This window comes from Dicentrarchus labrax, unplaced genomic scaffold (assembly GCF_905237075.1).
Source record: "Dicentrarchus labrax unplaced genomic scaffold, dlabrax2021, whole genome shotgun sequence".
NCBI lineage: Eukaryota > Metazoa > Chordata > Actinopteri > Moronidae > Dicentrarchus > Dicentrarchus labrax.
The window spans coordinates 10,161,244-10,180,579 of NW_026136722.1; the positions used below are offsets into that span (position 1 = coordinate 10,161,244).

The 19,336-nt window shown below is 41.2% G+C and overlaps 3 protein-coding genes across 3 annotated transcripts; 1 reads left to right on the forward strand and 2 right to left on the reverse strand.

Moving 5' to 3' along the window:
• Window positions 1-1,321: 1,321 nt before the first annotated feature.
• On the reverse strand, window positions 1,322-5,788 carry LOC127355857 (uncharacterized). The gene is made up of 3 exons (XM_051387106.1): window positions 5,229-5,788; window positions 4,859-4,976; window positions 1,322-3,504 (listed from the first exon to the last, which is right to left on the reverse strand). Exons 1-3 carry the CDS (start codon window positions 5,243-5,245, stop codon window positions 3,292-3,294), a joined length of 348 nt encoding a protein of 115 aa, XP_051243066.1. The 5' UTR covers window positions 5,246-5,788; the 3' UTR covers window positions 1,322-3,291.
• Window positions 5,789-6,558: 770 nt separating this feature from the next.
• Window positions 6,559-14,847, forward strand: hid1a (HID1 domain containing a). Its single transcript, XM_051387102.1, has 19 exons — window positions 6,559-6,723; window positions 7,400-7,549; window positions 8,319-8,489; window positions 8,880-8,996; window positions 9,910-10,016; window positions 10,121-10,237; window positions 10,830-11,037; window positions 11,127-11,183; window positions 11,271-11,411; window positions 11,511-11,601; window positions 11,696-11,847; window positions 11,948-12,026; window positions 12,198-12,362; window positions 12,473-12,700; window positions 13,279-13,430; window positions 13,513-13,599; window positions 13,690-13,781; window positions 13,889-14,047; window positions 14,134-14,847. The coding sequence occupies exons 1-19, from the start codon at window positions 6,658-6,660 to the stop codon at window positions 14,195-14,197; spliced, it is 2,403 nt and encodes an 800-aa protein (XP_051243062.1). The 5' UTR covers window positions 6,559-6,657; the 3' UTR covers window positions 14,198-14,847.
• Window positions 14,848-15,456: 609 nt separating this feature from the next.
• LOC127356296 (proton channel OTOP2-like) lies at window positions 15,457-19,164 on the reverse strand. Its single transcript, XM_051387925.1, has 7 exons — window positions 18,873-19,164; window positions 17,298-17,758; window positions 17,089-17,225; window positions 16,924-16,982; window positions 16,725-16,849; window positions 15,846-16,648; window positions 15,457-15,740 (listed from the first exon to the last, which is right to left on the reverse strand). Exons 1-7 carry the CDS (start codon window positions 18,923-18,925, stop codon window positions 15,570-15,572), a joined length of 1,809 nt encoding a protein of 602 aa, XP_051243885.1. The 5' UTR covers window positions 18,926-19,164; the 3' UTR covers window positions 15,457-15,569.
• Between the last annotated feature and the right edge of the window lie 172 nt (window positions 19,165-19,336).

Here is a 19,336-nt window from a genome sequence, read left to right on the forward strand (position 1 = left end):
AATGTTTTAGTCGTCGCCCTGTGTAAATAAAAAACCTTTACTTATTTTACTACTCATTATCCACTCATACCTGAATGACAAGTAATCAAATGGTTCCATGATGCATCCAAATCTTTTTCTAGTGAAGTGTTGAATTTTCTAAACCGCCATAAAAGGAGTCATTTTAAACAGCATGCACAAGGGAATTCAAGCGTTTTGTTGCATGATTAAACTGAGTTCAAATTTAAATATATTTACTTTTCCATGTCTTATCCAATATGTTTTTTTTCCTAGCATTGTATCTTAACAATATTTTTGTTAGCCTAATAAAGTACTATGGGGGTTTGTTGAATTAGCATTTCGAGGTAAATAATGTCTTTAATATGCAGTAATGTTTTTCTCAAACAGAAATTTTGATTATTACTGGGAAAATATTTATCCAAGCTGCTGCTAATTGCATCCTTGCCATCTTAATTACATAGCACTTGCCTGGCTCTAATGTGATGTTTGCTTCCAGATACAAAAGGTGGTTCAAAGGAGGCACACCTCATATGAAGCTAAGATGAAAGGTTCACTTACGACTCACTAATTGTCCCTCTCTATACGTTGCTGTACAGTATGTTTGGTAGCTGCCTCTCAAAATAATGAGAGGCCATGCACCTGAGAAAGGAAAGAGCTACGCTGTCACGATGCAGGAAGATTTCTAATCCTGAATTATCATTGGCTCATTCGTCATCTCTAATTTAGTAGAGGTGGAGCGAGGGAATCAAAGGAGGCAAGTAATAAGGACCCACAGTAGCCGGCAAGGTAACCGTGGTTACGTGTGGTGCATTAATGTATGTAATCTGTTACTGTGTCTGTAACAAGACAAGGACATGTAGTGTGCTAATTAAAGGAACCTTTCACTGCTCCTCGCTTAGACACAGGTCATATCTCATTAATGATGCTCTCAATGCAAGGGGAGTCATTCATTACTGGCCATTTGGAGAAAAAAGGGAGGATGTGTGGATGGAGGGAATTCCTGTTTGCACATACAATACATAGCATGCAAAGCTGAAAAGGTATTTCCTTACAGAAGAATAGCGCGAAGGGCCCGAGATCACCCAAGCAACACCATGTTAGAGATTTATTATATAATATTTAAAAAGGGCCACTTTATAACAAGAATAAAAATCATGCTTGGTTAAAAAAAAAAGAATTGTTTTGTCCAAAAACATTCTTTTTTATTTTTTAAATGAAGGGGTATTTACAAGAAGAAAAAAAAAGAGTCAATGTCAGGTTAATGTCATGTACATTACTAAATACAAAAAATATATCATTGAAAAAAATAAAATAAACCACATCTTCAAAATGCTTTTATTTCTGAAACACCAGTCTGAAAAAATAAAATAAAAATAATAATAATAAAACTAAACAAACAGCAGAGCTTACTCCTGGGATGAGGGTTCAGCATGAAACCTATCCACCTTTAAGAAAAGGAGAGGCACAGCCTTACGGTCAGTGCTTGTACCTGGATGTTCAGTGCACAGGGACACGCATACAGCAACCATCGGATGGTAGTGCACAGGCAGAAAAGGCTCGTCTGCAATTCAAACAGCATTTTAGTGGCTCCAGTAATATTGCAAACAAAGCCTGGGGAATGTCTTTTTGTTCCTACTGTAACCCCCCGCCCTCTGGACAGAAAGAACAATGTTTTCCAATATGCTCAAACGCCACAGCAAACAGCCCTCCATACAATTAAAAAATATATATTGAGAAAGTCTAAAGGAGCTTGAAAGGCAGTAGAGGTCATGGGTGTAACTATGTTTTTGTTTTCTCTTTGTGGTCATAAGAAGCTGGTGATCACTGCATTTGCCCATGATCACAAAAAAACAAAAACAAAAATAACCATAACTGCTTCACTTATCTGATCTAATCTCATAATAAAATATTCTAAATGATTCCCTCATGATGTCGGCATAGTAATCTTTGTTGTCCCGTGACTGATCTTGACATAAATTGATTTGTATTCTCACAATTATTAGAGAAGACGTGCCAGATGTTGTAATTAACTATAATCCATACAAAGCAATCTCTATCCGATACTGCTTTGTGTCATTAGATTGTTAAACAACTGCCGACAACCGCAGGAGCACCATCACTCCCTGAATATCACAGTAATATTACATGGACACTTCCTTTGGTTGCAGTTGCATCCGTTTAAACATCAACGGTATTGAAGTCTGATGTAAAATATGAGCAGTGACGTTTGGCAGCACAATCCATGGCATTATTATTTAATGGTCATGAGAAGACAGTATGCAATATTATGTCGAGATCACATAATGCAGTGATCGCCGGAAAACAAGCGATTCTTATGCCGAGATCATGTAATCACTCATCTATTCCATGATCGAGAGAAAATAAAACAAATGACGGCTAGAAAGCGACACCTGTGCGTGCTACTGCCAAAGCTGCACAATAGACTGTTTCTAAAAATTTGAACAGGAACAATAAACATACTGTATACTTTTTTTTTTAAACCAAGTGCAGTAGCTGATGGAAAATTAGCATAAGTGTTCAAAATTCCCTGTCTTCCTTTGAAAAACATTGTGATCCATGCTAAAAATCCATGGGCCGACTCTCCACTACATCTAACTGAAATCTATGGAAAAGAGCTTTAAATACTAAATAATATTAACTGATAAAATTATAAAATGAAAAATAACCTCCTTGGCCAAGTTAACTCCCATGGCTTCTACATTTTCCTGTAAAGGAGTCCCTGTCTGAATATGAAAGCAAACAAGCAGTCCAAGACAAGTGCAAATCCTCCCTGAGACTGGTCTATGTACTTACACAGACATCAGATTCAGCATTATACAACCCCAAGTACCCTACTAGGAGACTAAACAGGTCACACTGACCGGCCTAAAAATTGTGTTTGGTGCCATTTCTGCAGCTACAGTAGCACTGTTTTCATACAACATTTAAGACAAAACACAGGGATTCATCATCGTCAATCAGTCACAATAAGGCTCCGAGAGCAGCATGTAAACCAGACTGGTCAGAAATCAAGTGGATCACAAAACATGTTTATGTTGATCACACAGTTATTATTGCTAAAATGATTATCATTTTGATTTATTTGAATGGTGAACCCCCTCCAGATACCTGACCAGGAGCTGGTCTCCATCCACAGATATGTAGAGCTGTGAGATATCACAGTAACTGGAGATGGGTGGGAAGAGCTGAGTGAAGTGAATCAGCATGTGATCCTCTGACATGCCTCAGGGACTCAGATCCTCTGGTGGCTGACAGAGAGACATAAGGTCGTCATGTGTCTCTGAGGTGACCTCGGCTCTGCAGGCTCTGGAAGTGGGCCTGCTTCAGGATGCGGTTGATCTGCAGGTAGGACGCCAGGTTTGTAGGGCCGGCCGGTTCTGAGGACTCACCGGAGCTGAGGGGACTGCAGGGGCCCACAACACACTGACTCCCAGCCGCGTGTTCTGGACTGCTGATGCTGCTGCTGCTCTCGCTGTTGGATGACTGAAGTGCAGATGTCAACATTAGCAGTGTGCTAGCTACATAAAAACATCAACATCCAGGGGTTCCACAATAACACAGACTTCCATTTCAGAGAGTCAACTCCGCCTACCCAGCAGGAGAGACGCTTTGCTATGTGCTGGGATTTTATTACTGAATTATGAGCAGGTTGCACAGACTGTGTGGAAACTAGGGCTGTGTATTGGCAAGAATCTGGGGATACAATATGTATCACAATAGAAGGGTTACGATTCAATATATTGTCATAGTCCCTGTAACATCCAGCATAACAGCCCTCAGTTGACAACACTGCTACCTAGCAGTTGGGGGATTTAACACAAAAATCAATGTAGTATTTTTGAGAATCAATACAATATTACAAAACAAAATACTGCAATACAATATTCTTTGATAGTTTCTTACACCCCTTGTGCAGATTATGAAGAAAGGCATTAAAATGTGAGGTAAAAAAAAAGACTCACATAGGAGTAGTTGTTTCTTTTTATATGTCACTGTTGTTTTTTAATGTTCAAATGTTTATGTGTGTAAGTACATGGGATTTATTGTTTGTTTTTGACCGTGGTATTGAATTAGGTATGAAGAATTGTGGAATATCACTAGTATTGGTATCGACTACTAAATTTCTGGCATTGGACATCCCTACTTGTTACTTAAGTTTGTTTTTGCTGGCGTGTTTACTGTCAAACTGTACCGAGACAGCTTGGAAAGTGGGGTCTCAGTCTGCTTCGAATTCTAGTGCAGTTGGTTGGAAGCAGACCAATCACAGAGTTTACAATAGTCAACAACAGTAATGTTGGCATGAATGCCAAATCTAAACTACTATTTAATCCATCTGTTGATAAGGAACCTGGTAGATCCTACACAATCATATTTAGGTAAGATTATTTGGTAACAATGGGAGCATGTGTGTGTGTGTGTGGGGGGATTTTACCCACACTCACACAAATCTTTACTCAGACAGTGAAAACTAGTTGTAACAGAAGGGGTAATATTAAGCTACAAGATGCAATTTTTTCTCTCAACTAATAATGAGTATCTGTTTCTTTGTGAGCTCATTTGTGAAAACAAAAAAGAATAATGCACAGAAAAGTGTTGCATGACTTTCGGTCTGTCCTTAATTTAGATTCTTAAAAGCTAGGTGTGAACAGGAAACAGACTACAACTAATAAAGCATCGGTTCATTACTATTATTATTTTCTTCTGTCTCTTTTTAGTGGGGACAAAGCGAAACAACCTACCTAAAACTCTGGCTACAAACAAAAGAGTAAGACAACTACGTACGCAGCTTCTGTTACAGTTTCTTTAGTATTAAGATTTCATTCCCACAGCTTTGTACCTCAGAGTCCCAGGCATCCCGGCCCGGCTCAGGAGAGAGAGGATGACCTCTGCTGTGCCTTTTGGCTTGGGGCACCAGGTGGCCGCTCTCCTCATCACCACCACTGCGCTGCCGTTTCCTGTTTAAGTGCAAACAGACATTTAAAATCACACACACACACACACACACAGACACAGTATAGGCTCACACACACACACACACACAGACACAGTATAGGCTCGACACACACACACACATATAGTTGCTGTGAACTGAGCGTGAACCCTGAATATGTTAGCATACTCCGGTAACCAACAGTTTTTAAATGGCTGCTTCAAGTGGTTGATTTACCAGTTAGCTTTAAATAAATTGTATCGTAGGCCGAACTCACCTGTTTTCAGTCAACATATGATGACACTAAAATCAATCTCGACGAGTTTCCTTTGTATTTGTTCGGACCAGACTGGAAGGCTGGTCGGCGTTATCGACTCGTTTCCTGTCAGTCGACGGCCTATCACCTGAGTTAGCAAACTAACCTTGCCTCGCTAGCTAATTACGTTTAATATCGACGAGATACTTGTAGTCATCTTGGCAAATACTAAAAGATGATTCTGATATAATTAACTACAGCGATACTTTAAGTAATTGGCTATTAAATAGTACAAAGATCGGGCGTTAACGACCTAGCGTTAAGCTAGCCAGTCCCACAACGCTGTAACGTTAGGTTGTAAGCTAACGTCGCCGCTAGCTAATGTTTGTAGCCGCTTCTCTTCATTAGCTTGCTGAGCACAGCACATACAGCAGGTATCGCTTAGTTTCTTTGATAAGATTCAACTGTTTCACAGCCGGAGTAAAATTACACCTCTTTTGCTTCAACCTAGCTAACTATAACAGTCCCAGCTACAACCACAGCCAACCGCAGCAGTTGTGTTTACATGGTACTGCGGCTGCGCGAAGACCAGTAGTGGCGCCTTTAAGGACTATCTGTAAAATATGTTTTGTTTTATGCTATAATGGAGAACCAGAGTGGGGTTTTCTGTGGCATCAGATATGTGAAGTGTAGTGATATTCACGACGACAATGATTGTAACTGAAGCGATGAACTCTCTTATTTTCTCCTTAAACGTATGTTATACGTGACTTTCGGAAAGGAAGTAGGATTTTACGGGCAGCGCTTAAAGGCAGCATAAAATAACACTGGCGCACATTCTATAATGCAAGTAAGCTGCTAGGCAACTCAATGATTCACTGGAGTTAGCTTCACCACGAGTTTATTAATTTGTTCATGCTATAAAAAAGTAATTGGTCTTAATCAGAAACACTAAACCACAAATGATGCCCTATGGCCTGACACAATGTTCATTTCCCCAAAAGATGTCGCTGTTTACAACAGAACGATTTCATTCGACACATAGATGAATGTAATTATTGCTTTAAGGCTATAAAATACCGAATACTGTATCTTTAATTAAAAAAAACAAAATAAAATCTACAATAATAGACAGTGAGTGCAGCCCGTCTGCCCATACAACCATTATGGCTATTTTACACCAAAGTATGGAACAATATCCAGTCTAGGGGCATATAACTATTATTGTTTCGTATATAGGAGTGAAAATGCTGCAACAAAACATCCAATCTGACCGAATGGTTGACATCTTCACAACCCGGAAGTTACACCCTGTAGTGCAGCAGGTCCAGCCAGCCAATAGTGTAAAAAGAAAACGCCTCCACCAATGACTCAAGCGAAGGACGGAGCTGAGATTAACAGGGATTCTCAGCAGCAGCAGTCCTGTTTATTATAAAGGGAAATAATCGCAATGGGCAGCACCGACTCAAAACTGAACTTCAGGAAAGCAGTGATTCAGCTGACAACCAAAACACAGGTATATGTGCCTCTATACAGCTCAGTAAAGGATCACATAGAGAGACAGTGTGTCGATGAGCGCACCGGAGAGCATCACCGCGGAGATGAGATAACGCGTATGATGTGGTAGCAAAAGGAAAAAAAAGAAAAAAAACAAACTGTCTAATGTTGCATGCGGGATTTTCAGTTGACATTCATTTATTTTGCCATAAGCGACATGTAAATAAAGTCTGTGCGATTAAAAAAAAAAAAAAAAAAAGCTGCTATGCACCGTACTCCAAATATGTCGTGTTTGTCATAAACTGTTGGAGTAAACGATGGTGGACACTGTGCTGCAGATTACCATGAACCTTTATTCAGGCTGTACATGGCGTAGTTAAAGCAAAGATGATGACGTAGGTCTGGAAATGACCACGTTTGCAGATGCGGCAGGTGGACTGTGCTCAGATCAGTGTGCCAGATAATGCTCGCTGCTATAATAGAGGTTGTGTTTACATTGCCATTAGGTAGGCCCTGGGTGAGCTATATAATGAAAGACTGAACAACCATGTAGGCTTATGTATTGTGATAAAAAAGGGCAACATGATATTTGAATGCACCACAAGATCAACCAGGCTTTTAGAATTTCAGATCTCATAAAATCCTCCTCTTGGCTCACATATATGGGAATTGAAATAAAAACATGTTCTTTCCAGCCAGTGGAAGCCACGGATGATGCCTTTTGGGACCAGTTCTGGGCAGACACCACCACCACAGTCCAGGATGTTTTTGCACTGGTGCCAGCAGCAGAGATAAGGGCCGTTCGAGAGGAGTCCCCCTCGAATCTAGCAACCCTTTGCTATAAGGTACATTGTGTATTAACTGTTAATGCATCTGTGTGCAGATGTGTTTATGAGATGAGATTGCATGGGGACATTCCTTGCTTTGAGGCTGTATCGTGGAATAATTTTTGTTTTGAAACAATGCAGGATTTTGTTTGTTAGAGCCCAGCACAGTCTGTCAGCAAGGCACTGCCTCATGCACTCAGATGTGGGAAAAAGTGAGTCAACTCCCCTTCCTTTCCCCCATGCTTCCTGTCTCTTGGTCCCAGCTTCCGTTTGAAGCTGCCTATCAGAAGCAAAACAGAAATACTGTGGTACTTACAGCCTGATTAAATAAAGAGGAGGAGATGAGAGCCCTTGAAGCTGAGCAGATTCCAAGGGCTACCTATTTTAGACACAGGCTTATAATGAGTCATTTTCAGGTCAAAGGCCCAAAACAACATATGTCCCCATCTAATAGGCGCAATATTTTCATTTTGAAATGAAACAAACTGAAAATATCTAGTTCACTTCTCAGGGTAAATGTGTATAAGAGGTTCTGCAGTTTGTTAGTAAAATGGTTATATCTTTGTTCTCCAGAAACAAAACCATTAGTGTCCACTAAAGTTGAAACAAAAAATACATATTTGCATAGTGTCTTTACTGCCCAACAGTCCCATCATTAGCAAGTCTAAGAAACTGAGATGTTTACTATGGAACCAATGTTGCTGTAGCAAATTAGATATGTTTGTTTTATCTGTGTGCCTGGCCCACGCACTCACTCTCATGTACACCTTGATTCTTGTCTCCCCAGGCCGTGGAGAAGCTGGTGCAGGGTGCAGAGTCTGGTTGCCCCACAGAGAGGGAGAAGCAGGTGATCCTCAACTGCACTCGCATCCTGACCCGCATCCTTCCCTACATCTTTGAGGACCAGGACTGGAGAGGATTCTTCTGGTCAACAGTGCCTGGTGCTGGGCGGGCTGGGGTGAGTGGGCACAGGAAAGGAAAACCTTCTTGCAAAAAGCATCAAGACTGGTCTTTTAATTACTCAACACTTTTTTTAAAGTGTCACTTTGAACACAGGATGTTTGTTGCTTTCTCACTCCAGTGTAATGAAAGCTCTGAGGTTATATGAGCACATATCCTTCTCTTGTCAACTGAGAGAAGGATCATATATCTTATCACTCGGTTTCCTCATTCTCATTCACTTTTTTCTTGGTAAAGCAAGAAATGTAATGCTGAAAGGTAATTTCATCTGTACTGAGACATCTGTTTCAAGCTCTTTTTTTCCATTAACATAACTACTTTTAATAAATGCTAGAGAATACCGTTCCTCATCTGGATCTGGTCTCATATATATGTGCATCCTTTCCAGACGGATGAGCTGGATGATGATGACGGAGCTCGACCACTGGCTGAGTCGCTGCTCCTGGCTGTCGCTGACCTGCTCTTCTGCCCTGACTTCACCGTGCACAGCCATAAGAGAGGCCCTGTGAGTACCCGGTTTGGCATTTCATCACCATCCAGCAAATAGAATAATTGCTGACACATTATGACCATAGTTGGAAAATGGTTAACATGATTTGCTATTATTATTCATCGTTGTTTTTTGGATCCCTGTTCGGTTCTGTTACAGCGGTTGCAAATCCTCCTGGGGTCCGAGTACAATTACACAAACAATGACAGCATACAGACATAACAACAAAGAACAGACAGAAAAACATTGTCTGACTCCATCAGTCTAGAAAATATGTGCTGTTCATTTTAAAGGTTAAAAATGTTTTTGAGAGCTGTTTCCTTCTTCCTTGTGTAAGGTTGCCCAACAAACCTGTCACTCAAGTTTCTTCGAAAAGAGAGAACATAGAAAGAGATCATGATTAAACACCGTCAGACAGGCCAGAAAGAATTCCTTGTCCCTCATGAGCTAGAAAGGAATGTTGCATGTCAGTGAATGCCCTTTAGAGGTTTTAACTTCCGTGATAAACTGTAGAATACTGTCATCACTGCATCATGACAAATGCGCTCAGATACAGCTCCTGTGCGAAGTTCAGAAAAAGTGAGACTGTTCTTTTGTGACTGCATCTTTTTTGCATTTGTTTCTTAAGACAAACCATGTTTATTGATAATCGCAAAGCAGGAAGACGTGTGTAAGTGAGGACAAAGGAGTGCACATCCTATTTCTTACCAACACTCTCTTTTGACCTTAACATGTGTTTTAATTGCCTTAACCTCAGCCTGTGCTGTGACCATGATGTTTTCCTTTTTTAGTTTCCAAAACTTTTTTTTTTTAGAACGTAGCATTAAACAGCCTAATATGTCCTTCATGTTTGAGGACTTGTTGAAAGAATAAAGTAACATTTGATCTAACAATTTGATCTATGAATGTTTTCTGTGACCACATCCAGGACTCGGTAGAGAGCATGCAGTCTATAGACAGCTGTGAGTACATCTGGGAGGCAGGGGTGGGCTTTGCACAGTCCCCCCCTCTCAACTACATCCATGACCTGAACAGGTGAGTTGGTCAGCTCTGCGCCGCAGTGCTTATCTCTCATTTTCAACTGGGATTGACTTCTTTTTTTTATCCACCTCTGTGCTTTTTTAACTGATCCTCTTCAGGACAGAGTTGCTGAGGTTATTACTAACCTGCTTCTCAGAGGCCATGTACCTGCCCCCCTCACCGGACAACAATGTCCTCAACCCTTGGGTGACATTCTTCTGCTCCACAGAAAATAGGTAATGGGCAAATGTTGGCACAGTCACAAATGTATGAACAAACAAATGTGATATGTGAATTTTCACTTTAAATTACCACAACAGACTGTAAGCAGAATTTAGCCAGGTCAGAGAGCACAAGAGTCGTTTTTTGCTAAAAAAATAAATAGATCTGCTCTAAGGTCCACTTTTAGGTTTTGTTTTCAGAGCTTTCAACTCCCTCTCACAGTCTTCATCACAAGTGGAGTTTGCTCAGTTACTATGGAGGTTGCTCTAGGCTCAGTTGTCAGTGCAAATACAAATCTAAATAAAGCTTGTAAGTGGACCATGAGTGAAGTTTTTTGTCTAACTACTGTCTCCAAAGTCAAGAATATCACCTGTATTTGTGCTGTCATATTATTTGATATTAACACAGATATTATGCACAAATGCATTTTAATTTCTCTGGTGGACATCACTTCATAATTTCTGTAATCGACAAGAAAAGGATAGTTAATTACAAACTACAGTATATTGCATTTTTCATTCAATAATGACAGCTAGAGCTACAGAGGGTAAACTCTGAATACAGTTGCACATGATTCACTAACATGATTCATATCTTTGTCCCTAGACACGCTCTTCCTCTGTTCACCTCCCTGCTGAATGTGGTGTGTGCCTATGATCCAGTGGGCTACGGCATCCCGTACAACCACCTGCTCTTCTCTGACTACCGGGAGCAGCTGGTGGAGCAGGCTGTTCAGATCCTCATCGTGACGCTGGAGCACGACGGAGGGGTTTCCCACCGCCCCGTCTCCCCGTCCAGCATGGAGGAACAAGAGGTACGTCACCAAGACCACTGCAAAGAAATAAATCCCATGACTATATGGCATGTGTTGTCATTCAAACAAATCTCTTTATCTCTCTGCAGTCTACAGGCCCTGAAAACCTGTTTGTGAATTATTTGTCGAGGATTCACAGAGAGGAGGTATGCTGATCATTATTCATATAAAATACATAGCGATCTTCCATGTAAAGATGCCCAAAGCTCAACCTTCCATCTCTCCATTGGCAGGACTTTGACTTTGTATTGAAGGGCCTCGCTCGTCTGCTGACCAACCCTTTGACTCAGACTTACCTGCCTAACTCTACCAAGAAGATCCAGTTCCATCAAGAGCTGCTAGTGCTTTTCTGGAAGCTTTGTGACTTCAATAAGGTTGGGATAAAGAACCAAAATGAAGACTGTCTTTTGGAAGATGTAGCATTAAAAGTCTGTGCTTTATTCAACAAAATCGCATTTGTGTTCCCACAACAGAAGTTCCTGTTTTTTGTCCTGAAGAGTAGTGATGTGCTAGATATTCTGGTTCCTATACTCTACTACTTGAATGATGCCAGGGCTGACCAGTGTGAGTCTCACCCCAGTGTTGTTCTTGCACCCAACAAGCCCCTATAATGGAAATACATTTCCAAACTTCTGACGTGCTTTATCCTTGTTTGCAGCCCGTGTTGGACTCATGCACATTGGTGTGTTCATTTTGCTGCTGCTGAGCGGGGAGAGAAACTTCGGTGTGCGCTTGAATAAGCCCTACTCCGTCCATGTGCCTATGGACATCCCAGTGTTCACAGGGACTCACGCTGACCTGCTTATTGTGGTGAGATGTCTACTACATTACATCATCTGAAATGGTAATGTTCTTTATCTTTATTGTCATACAGTTAATGCTCACAGCTGTCACTATGTTTGTTTTGCAGGTGTTTCACAAGATTATCACCACGGGCCACCAGCGTCTCCAGCCTCTGTTTGACTGCCTTCTCACTATTGTTGTAAATGGTGAGTTACTTTGGCACCATCTGTTTGTCTGGCAACGCACAGATTTTATTTGCAACATCAACTATTTCAAAGTTGTAACATCTCATTATGCCACTTAATCAAATAAAAATGCCTGGTTTTCTATGTTTAATCACACAATCACTCCTCTTAAGATTTGTTCTTCCTCTGCAGTGTCTCCCTATTTAAAGAGCCTGTCCATGGTGGCAGCTAATAAACTGCTCCACCTTCTGGAGGCCTTCTCCACCAGCTGGTTTCTGTTCTCTGCAGTGCAGAATCATCACCTTGTATTCTTCCTTCTCGAGGCTTTCAACAATATTATCCAGTACCAGTTTGACGGTAAGAGAAAGCTGATCCGTAACAGAATGTTGTTGTCAAGATCGAGGTATTAGAAGGAACTTTGTTATAAATCTTCTCACATAATAAATTCCTCTTTCTCTCAACTCCAGGGAACTGCAACCTGGTGTACGCCATCATCCGCAAACGTAACGTGTTCCACCAGTTGGCCAACCTGCCCTCTGATCCTGCTTCCATCCAGAAGGCTTTGCAGAGGAAGAGGAAGTCTCCGGATGTCATTTCCCGTACCAGCTCCCAGGAGACTGTATCCATGGAGGGCTCTCACCCTGCTGTGCCGGCAGAGCCTGGTACACTGAAGACTAGTCTGGTTGCGATTCCAGGTACTGAATCTGTTACCTGCTATGTGGATGTTACTGTTTGCATGTTAAACTGTACTGTACTTACTGTACTCATATTTTGTAAAATTATAGAAAAAGGTGTATAAATTGTCTAAGTAATGACTGGCTGCTTGATAACAATTGGAATATTTGTTTCATCAATAATTATAATTTTGGAATATAGGATGGGTCGACAAAGGTGAAGTGAATGAAAGGGTTAATTTCTCTAAACATGAAAAAATCCAGTTTGTTAAAAAAAAAAATATATGGATTTTTAGGGATGGAAGACCAGTACCTGCATTATTCCATCTCTCAGTGTTTTCTGGCTTCCCTTTTTCCTTATGGATCTTGACCCCAAACCCACTGGTTCATGGTAAAGAAGAAAACATGTCACCCAGTGCATTGGTGTGTCTCACTGATGTGTTTTTAATGGACAAAATTGAGCTTTATGACACAGAGGAATCAGGTTTTGGATACACTCAGGATCAGTTCATTCTTGGTTTTGGTCTAAAAGAAAAATATAGAATATCACCAGACTTTTTAAAGTATTAAGTTGTGAATGGTTTCCTGCTTTCCTGCAGCGATTGATAAACTGACTGAGAAGTCCCAGGTATCAGAGGATGGCACTATGGTGTCAGTTCCAAAGACAGACTCCCCACACACAGCCCACACAGACCAAAGTGCAGTCGCCGGGACCAGTGACACAGAGTCCAACTCAGGCCGAGACAGTGAAGTAAGTGTGTAAGTGACTGTGTGCATGTGTTTGTTTAAAAGCATATGCATGTTATAGTAAATCTATTTCTTCACATTATCAGGATGTTTTTTACACTGAAGCAGAAATGGAGAGAAGACGTCTGTCAAGTGCGTCTTCGACATCTTTTTGGGTTCCCACACCAGACTGGGTCAGTAACTGTAGACGTTTTTGATACATGTTGTATATTTATCAGAATGTATTACTGATCTGGATTTACCTTTGTTATTTTTTTTTCCAGGTCCATTCCTGGAAGTGTAAACTACCCCTGCAGACTATCATGCGACTTCTACAAGTGCTCGTTCCCCAGGTGGAGAAGATCTGCATCGACAAGTATGCAAACACTTCTGTTCCTTTTTTATCACCATGTAAAAGTCATATATTGGCTGAGATTCTTCAGAAATATTGCCTTCATAAAGCATGCTCACATTTCACTGCAGGGGTCTGACAGATGAATCAGAGATCCTGAAGTTTCTCCAGCACGGCACATTAGTGGGCCTGCTGCCAGTTCCTCACCCCATCCTCATCAGAAAGTATCAGGCCAACGCAGGCACTGCCATGTGGTTTCGCACCTACATGTGGGGTGTCGTCTATTTGCGGTGAGTCAGCCAAAAGGGCTAAGCGTAATGCAAAAAGTCCTCTTTCCACACTGACTGAACACTAACATCGTATTCTGTTTTTCCAGCAATGTGGACCCTCCAATCTGGTATGACACTGATGTCCGCCTTTTTGAGATTCAGAGGATGTAGACGGAAGACTACAAATGGGACTGTTCAACTCCAGGGTTCCCTTCCCTTCGGTATTTGCTGGTTTCCCAGTAAACCTCACTGTGTTTAACTTGCCTCCATAATAATCATCATAATGCTTACGACAATGACTTGGGTAGAAGAGTCATTCAGACGAGTGAGGTAGACATACCCCCTCGGATTAAGAGGGGAGATGTTTGAATTATCAATATTGTCCATAAACAACTGTGTTTGTACATTTTCTTAGACCTCAAGACCATAGAATGTCTGTCAAAGCTGAGACGACTGAAGCGTTTCCTGAAGACTGAAGTTCTTTTCTTGACAGCATAGAAGTGAAAAATGAAATCTCATTTTTAGGCAGACCTGTCATAGAAGATATGGTGCTTTCCAACAGAGGCTTGTAACATATCTTGGACGGCACAATATTGATGTTTCACGTTATTCGTTGTACTTGCCATGCTTTAAAGTGCACTCTTTATGAGTTGTCTGTTATTATGGTTGTAGTTTATGAGACAGTGATACAGATTGTATGTTTTTATGTATATGGCCAGGTTTAAGTGATGATCTGGCTGGATATGCTTATAATGCTTGGTGTTTAAAATTGTATTTTCCTTAAATTATCTTGAAAATATATATTGATATGCATCTGTGAATTTTATGTTGGTCTCATTATTGAACATTGTTCACAAAGAGTCACCATTTACTCTGAGTTAAATCAACACACAACCATCCAGATAACTACCCAGCTATTGTAAGGTCTTTACTTTATCCACCCTGTGTGTAGCTTAGCCACAATATGCTGTTTAAAGTGCTGTCCCTTTACGTCATGATCACTAGATGGCACTGTGTCCCTTCCCAGCAATCTGTCAGCTCAAGTTTGACCTTTAAAAAAGGAACACATTTACACTGCCACAATGCAAAACGAGGTCACGCTTTGCATACATCTAGTTTTGTTGTTTTAACCCCAAAAGGAATTCAAGACAAATCCTAAAGGGTCATGAGCTGACCAACGGTGAAAGATTACAATCAAAACATGCCCTACAAAATAGTTTTTCTATATTTGCTATTGTCTTGTGAAATACTAAGTTTTTATTTCCCACTGTTCAAAATAATTAGTTAATGTCAAACTGTCTGACTCCATTACACTACTTGAATGAATTTTGATAGTCATAAATACTATACATGCAAGTCTAATTTAATGTAATATGCAGCACATTAAACACCTGTCCCCCATGTAAAAGTAAATATACAATACACAGACGTCTTTTAAGTTAAAATTTATTAACATTAACAAGTTCAATTTAAACATTCAATAAATAAAACAGATCATAACATTAGTCTACATGCTAAAAATAAGTCCAGCGAATGAATCCAACTAAGAAATTAAGTACACCTCAAAGAGACTGGCGACAGAGTGCATACGGTAGAAGATTCCAAAAGGAAGTCCAATATTCACAATGGCAGCCCACATTGTGAAGCTGTAGAATTTTATCTCGACGGGATGATCAAACTGGGGACGAGCGCCGAAGGCGGGGATGATCCACAGCTGTTGGTACAAAATGAATAAAGCGGGACATATTTCAACAGGAAAACAGTAACCATTGGTTTGTTGGAATTATAGTTAAAGAACTTAAGCATTAAAACTACTTACAATGATGTTTGAGAGCAGAAGAAAGGCACAAACATCCTTCAGTATTCGTCTCTTCCAGCTTAACTTATGAAAACTTGAAGTCAGGTAGTAGCTGGACTTATTTATCTCCATAACAACGCTCATCTCTGTGTGCTCTTGGAGGTGAGCGTTTGTGTGCAGGGCTGCTTCCTGCATCATGTGGAAGGGCTCTCGATGGAGGCCTTCGATGATGAAGTAGTTCTGCAGGCCGAGCTGGAGCACTGTCAGCACGGCCCAGGACAGGTTGAGGGCATTCAGGTACCCACTGGCACCTGTCGCCACCGCAGCCACGATGGTGAAATAGCTGATGATGAACTGTCCCAGTGAGGCTCCCACCAGCAGCCCCACATCCAGGCTGCGAGTGGGGTTTTTCTCCGATACGTGCTCCCTGTGGTCCAGCCTGTAGACAATGCACCCAATCATGGTGGAGAGGGACATCAGGCTCACGATCACGATATTCATGATAAAATGAATCAACAGGGCCTCGTTTCGCTTTTCCTCATCCTCTTTCAGTATGTAGACCTCGTAGATGATGAAGGTTACGAGTCCCGCCACCACCAGGAGTATTCCCGTTACGGGTCCCATACACACATCCTTTAGACGGAACTTCACGCTGTGGTGGCTGTGATCCTCCACAAGTCGACCGACATTTTTCCACATGACGTAGGCCATAGCCGACGCAAAGAGGCTGTATTCGATGTTGAAGGGGTACAGGTAGTAGAAGGCCTCTTTGAAGGTGTTGCATGCTGAGTGACTGCATTTACATTTATGATTGCCATAGCTGGCTGAAATGGAAAGGACAGTTTTGAGTCATCTCCCTCTTAATCGGATTTAAATTGAAAAATGTGCCTAAGTAAATACCTCTGTACATCTTGTGAGAGACATTGACATTTAGATCAGGAATCTCTGTTTGGTGAATAGATTCCTCAGTCACAGCTGCCATCCACACCACCAGGTTAGTTGAAAGTGTAAGAGTGAGGCCACACCTGCAAGAGCGAAAGCATGAGTGTCCTGCACGAAAAAAAGACAGATTTTGTAACGAGCTAAGAAAATACTTTACCGTGTAAAATTAGTGTGTAGCTGCACGCAGTCCTTTGCATGAACCCACAGGAAGTATGTCTAAAAAACAAAACAAAAAAAACAAGACGTTTTGTTTCCTCAACTCATCCATGTGCAAGTAAGACTGCTTGTTCTTGCAAGCGTGATGTTCATAAAATGCAACAACCTGGACAAACAAAAATACAGCTTGCACGACAGGGAAGGCCACTTTAACAGCAGAGTCACAGTGAAGGTAGCCCACGTAGTTGGCAATCTTGAAGATGTCCATGAGGAGACTGAGAAGCCCAAACAGCAAAAGTCCAGCTGGAATATAAAAATTTGATTTGATTAAGCCTTGAAATGACTAATCTAAACCAGAAAGTCGTGGGGTCTCACCTCGGAGCCACACGGGCCCTGCATGGCTATCTTTGAGCAAGATCGCTTGATCCTTTCGGGAGGTTACGGCTGCGTAAAACAGCATCCACAACATTGTGAGGAGGAGGAGAATGATGAGGAAGATTTGCCTGTGCACGGCAGTAATGGCCACGCTGTTGAAGGCACTGCCGCTGACCAGAGCGCAGCCCAGGATCAGGATGTTGATGCAGATGATGCCAGACAGGAGCCATCCACCACCATGGTGGGCCCTCTCAATGACTACCTCCACATGGTGAACACTCTCTCTGACCGCCTCCACACCGTGAACACTCTCTCTGACCGCCTCCACACCATGAACACTCTCTCTGACCGCCTCCACACCGTGAGGATTGGAAGGACAGGGCAAATGTTGGATGTTTTCCAGCTGTGCTGCTGTCTCAATGTTGGACGGATGGGCCTCCACAACATCGTTTGGAGTTTTTCTTTTAAAAAAAAACCAAACAAAAAAAACCAAACAAAAACTGTTGTTGTTAAGAGATTGCAACCAACTCGCCTCACCCTACTAAGCATGTAGGAGAAACTACAGCAGTCTGCAAAAGACCCTATTTAAAGCCAGTGTTTGGTTTGTCTGTTCTGGGCTGCTACAAAAACTTGGCCCGCTACCTCTTTGGATAAAAATGTCAAATTCAAAAATAAAGGAAAAAAGAAAAACAAAAAAACAAACAAACTATGATTCTTAGTTTCAGGTGATAATGAAAACAGACATTAATATTCTATTCCATTTCTACCAATAGAGTCGCTTTAGTGTCATACACACACAGTGGACCTTTAAAATTTGGCAGGTGCTTAATGTATTCATGTGCATTTTGGTGGCTTTTTTAATTTACAGTTTTTTCTTCTTGAGTGTATCGTTTAATAAAAAAGGCACACCACCTTAGTAGTATTTCAATTAAGTGAAACAAAATATTCAGGAAGATTATGCTTGTACTGTATTATTTCAAATACATTTTGTTTTAGTTTAGCAAGATTGTCTCGCTCTGCCACTTCAGGTAGGACTTTAAAATCTAATGAAAGCCAATGCAACTACTCAACCTTACAATATTATTGAGGTTATTGTTTGCACTGGTGTTGAAGTGGACTGCATTATATTAGGAAGCAGTTCAAATGTTTGGCCCATCCCAGTTACAAACATGTGGGGGGAATAATAGAATAATAATAGAGACATTTCAACATAATGCAGGTGCACTGAGCATTATAATTACAATAAAGTGCAGAATTTGTGGCAGATCTTTTGCATTGATGTACCAAAAAGTGACCATGGAGTGCATCTTAAAGCAAGCAAAAGCTGTTTTTAGACTGCTAACAGTGTATTTGAACTTATAGTTTATTTATATAGGACATTTTTTATATTTTAGTATTTATCCACTGAGGCTGACCCCAGCTCCCAAAGATTTCCACTGACCCTACAACCGCCCATGCTATAGTAGGCCTCACAATTAGTGCTGCACACTTAAAAGATACATATATATATATATATATATATATATATATATATATATAGTGACTAAGATTGAAAATGCATCACCACAGATTTACCCAGAGAAAAGTTTGTTGCAGGTCCGGAACATCTGTTGAGCAACAGTTTTCATGATCCCTCCAACCAAAACGGAGACGGCACGCCACACAAAAAAGCCAGTGCCAGGTCCGAGGTCTATATCGTGTCAAAGATGAAATGCATACGGGGGTCAAACGAAATACACAATGAAAACAAGTAGAGCAGCGTCCCTCCCCTGCAGGTCAGATTGCACAGAGAGCTGGCGCAACGCACCAGGTGGAGTAAATAAATACAAACAGGTGTAATGAGTTTCAGCTGATTCCTTCTCGCCCCGCACCCACAGCCCCCTCCCCTCTACAATACGTTTTCAGGGGCAGCTCCGATCAAGTCAGTTCCCAAAATTTGGCCACCTCATTTTATTGTTATTTTATGTGGGCAACATTATCTCTAACAACATGCAACCGCGGCCTGCGATGAGCTGCCTCGGGGGGAAATTCAGGTTCAA

Coding starts and splice junctions, on each gene's coding strand:
- hid1a (XM_051387102.1), top strand. CDS start 6,658: ATGGGCAGCACCGACTCAAAACTGAACTTCAGGAAAGCAGTGATTCAG. Junction 11,184..11,270: donor CGAGGATTCACAGAGAGGAG/GTATGCTGATCA, acceptor CTCCATTGGCAG/GACTTTGACTTTGTATTGAA. Junction 13,431..13,512: donor ACTCAGGCCGAGACAGTGAA/GTAAGTGTGTAA, acceptor TCACATTATCAG/GATGTTTTTTACACTGAAGC.
- LOC127355857 (XM_051387106.1), bottom strand. Junction 3,505..4,858: donor GGGATGCCTGGGACTCTGAG/GTACAAAGCTGT, acceptor TCTGCACTTCAG/TCATCCAACAGCGAGAGCAG.
- LOC127356296 (XM_051387925.1), bottom strand. CDS start 18,925: ATGAAAACTGTTGCTCAACAGATGTTCCGGACCTGCAACAAACTTTTC. Junction 17,226..17,297: donor AGGGCCCGTGTGGCTCCGAG/GTGAGACCCCAC, acceptor TTTATATTCCAG/CTGGACTTTTGCTGTTTGGG. Junction 16,649..16,724: donor CTCTCACAAGATGTACAGAG/GTATTTACTTAG, acceptor TTTCCATTTCAG/CCAGCTATGGCAATCATAAA.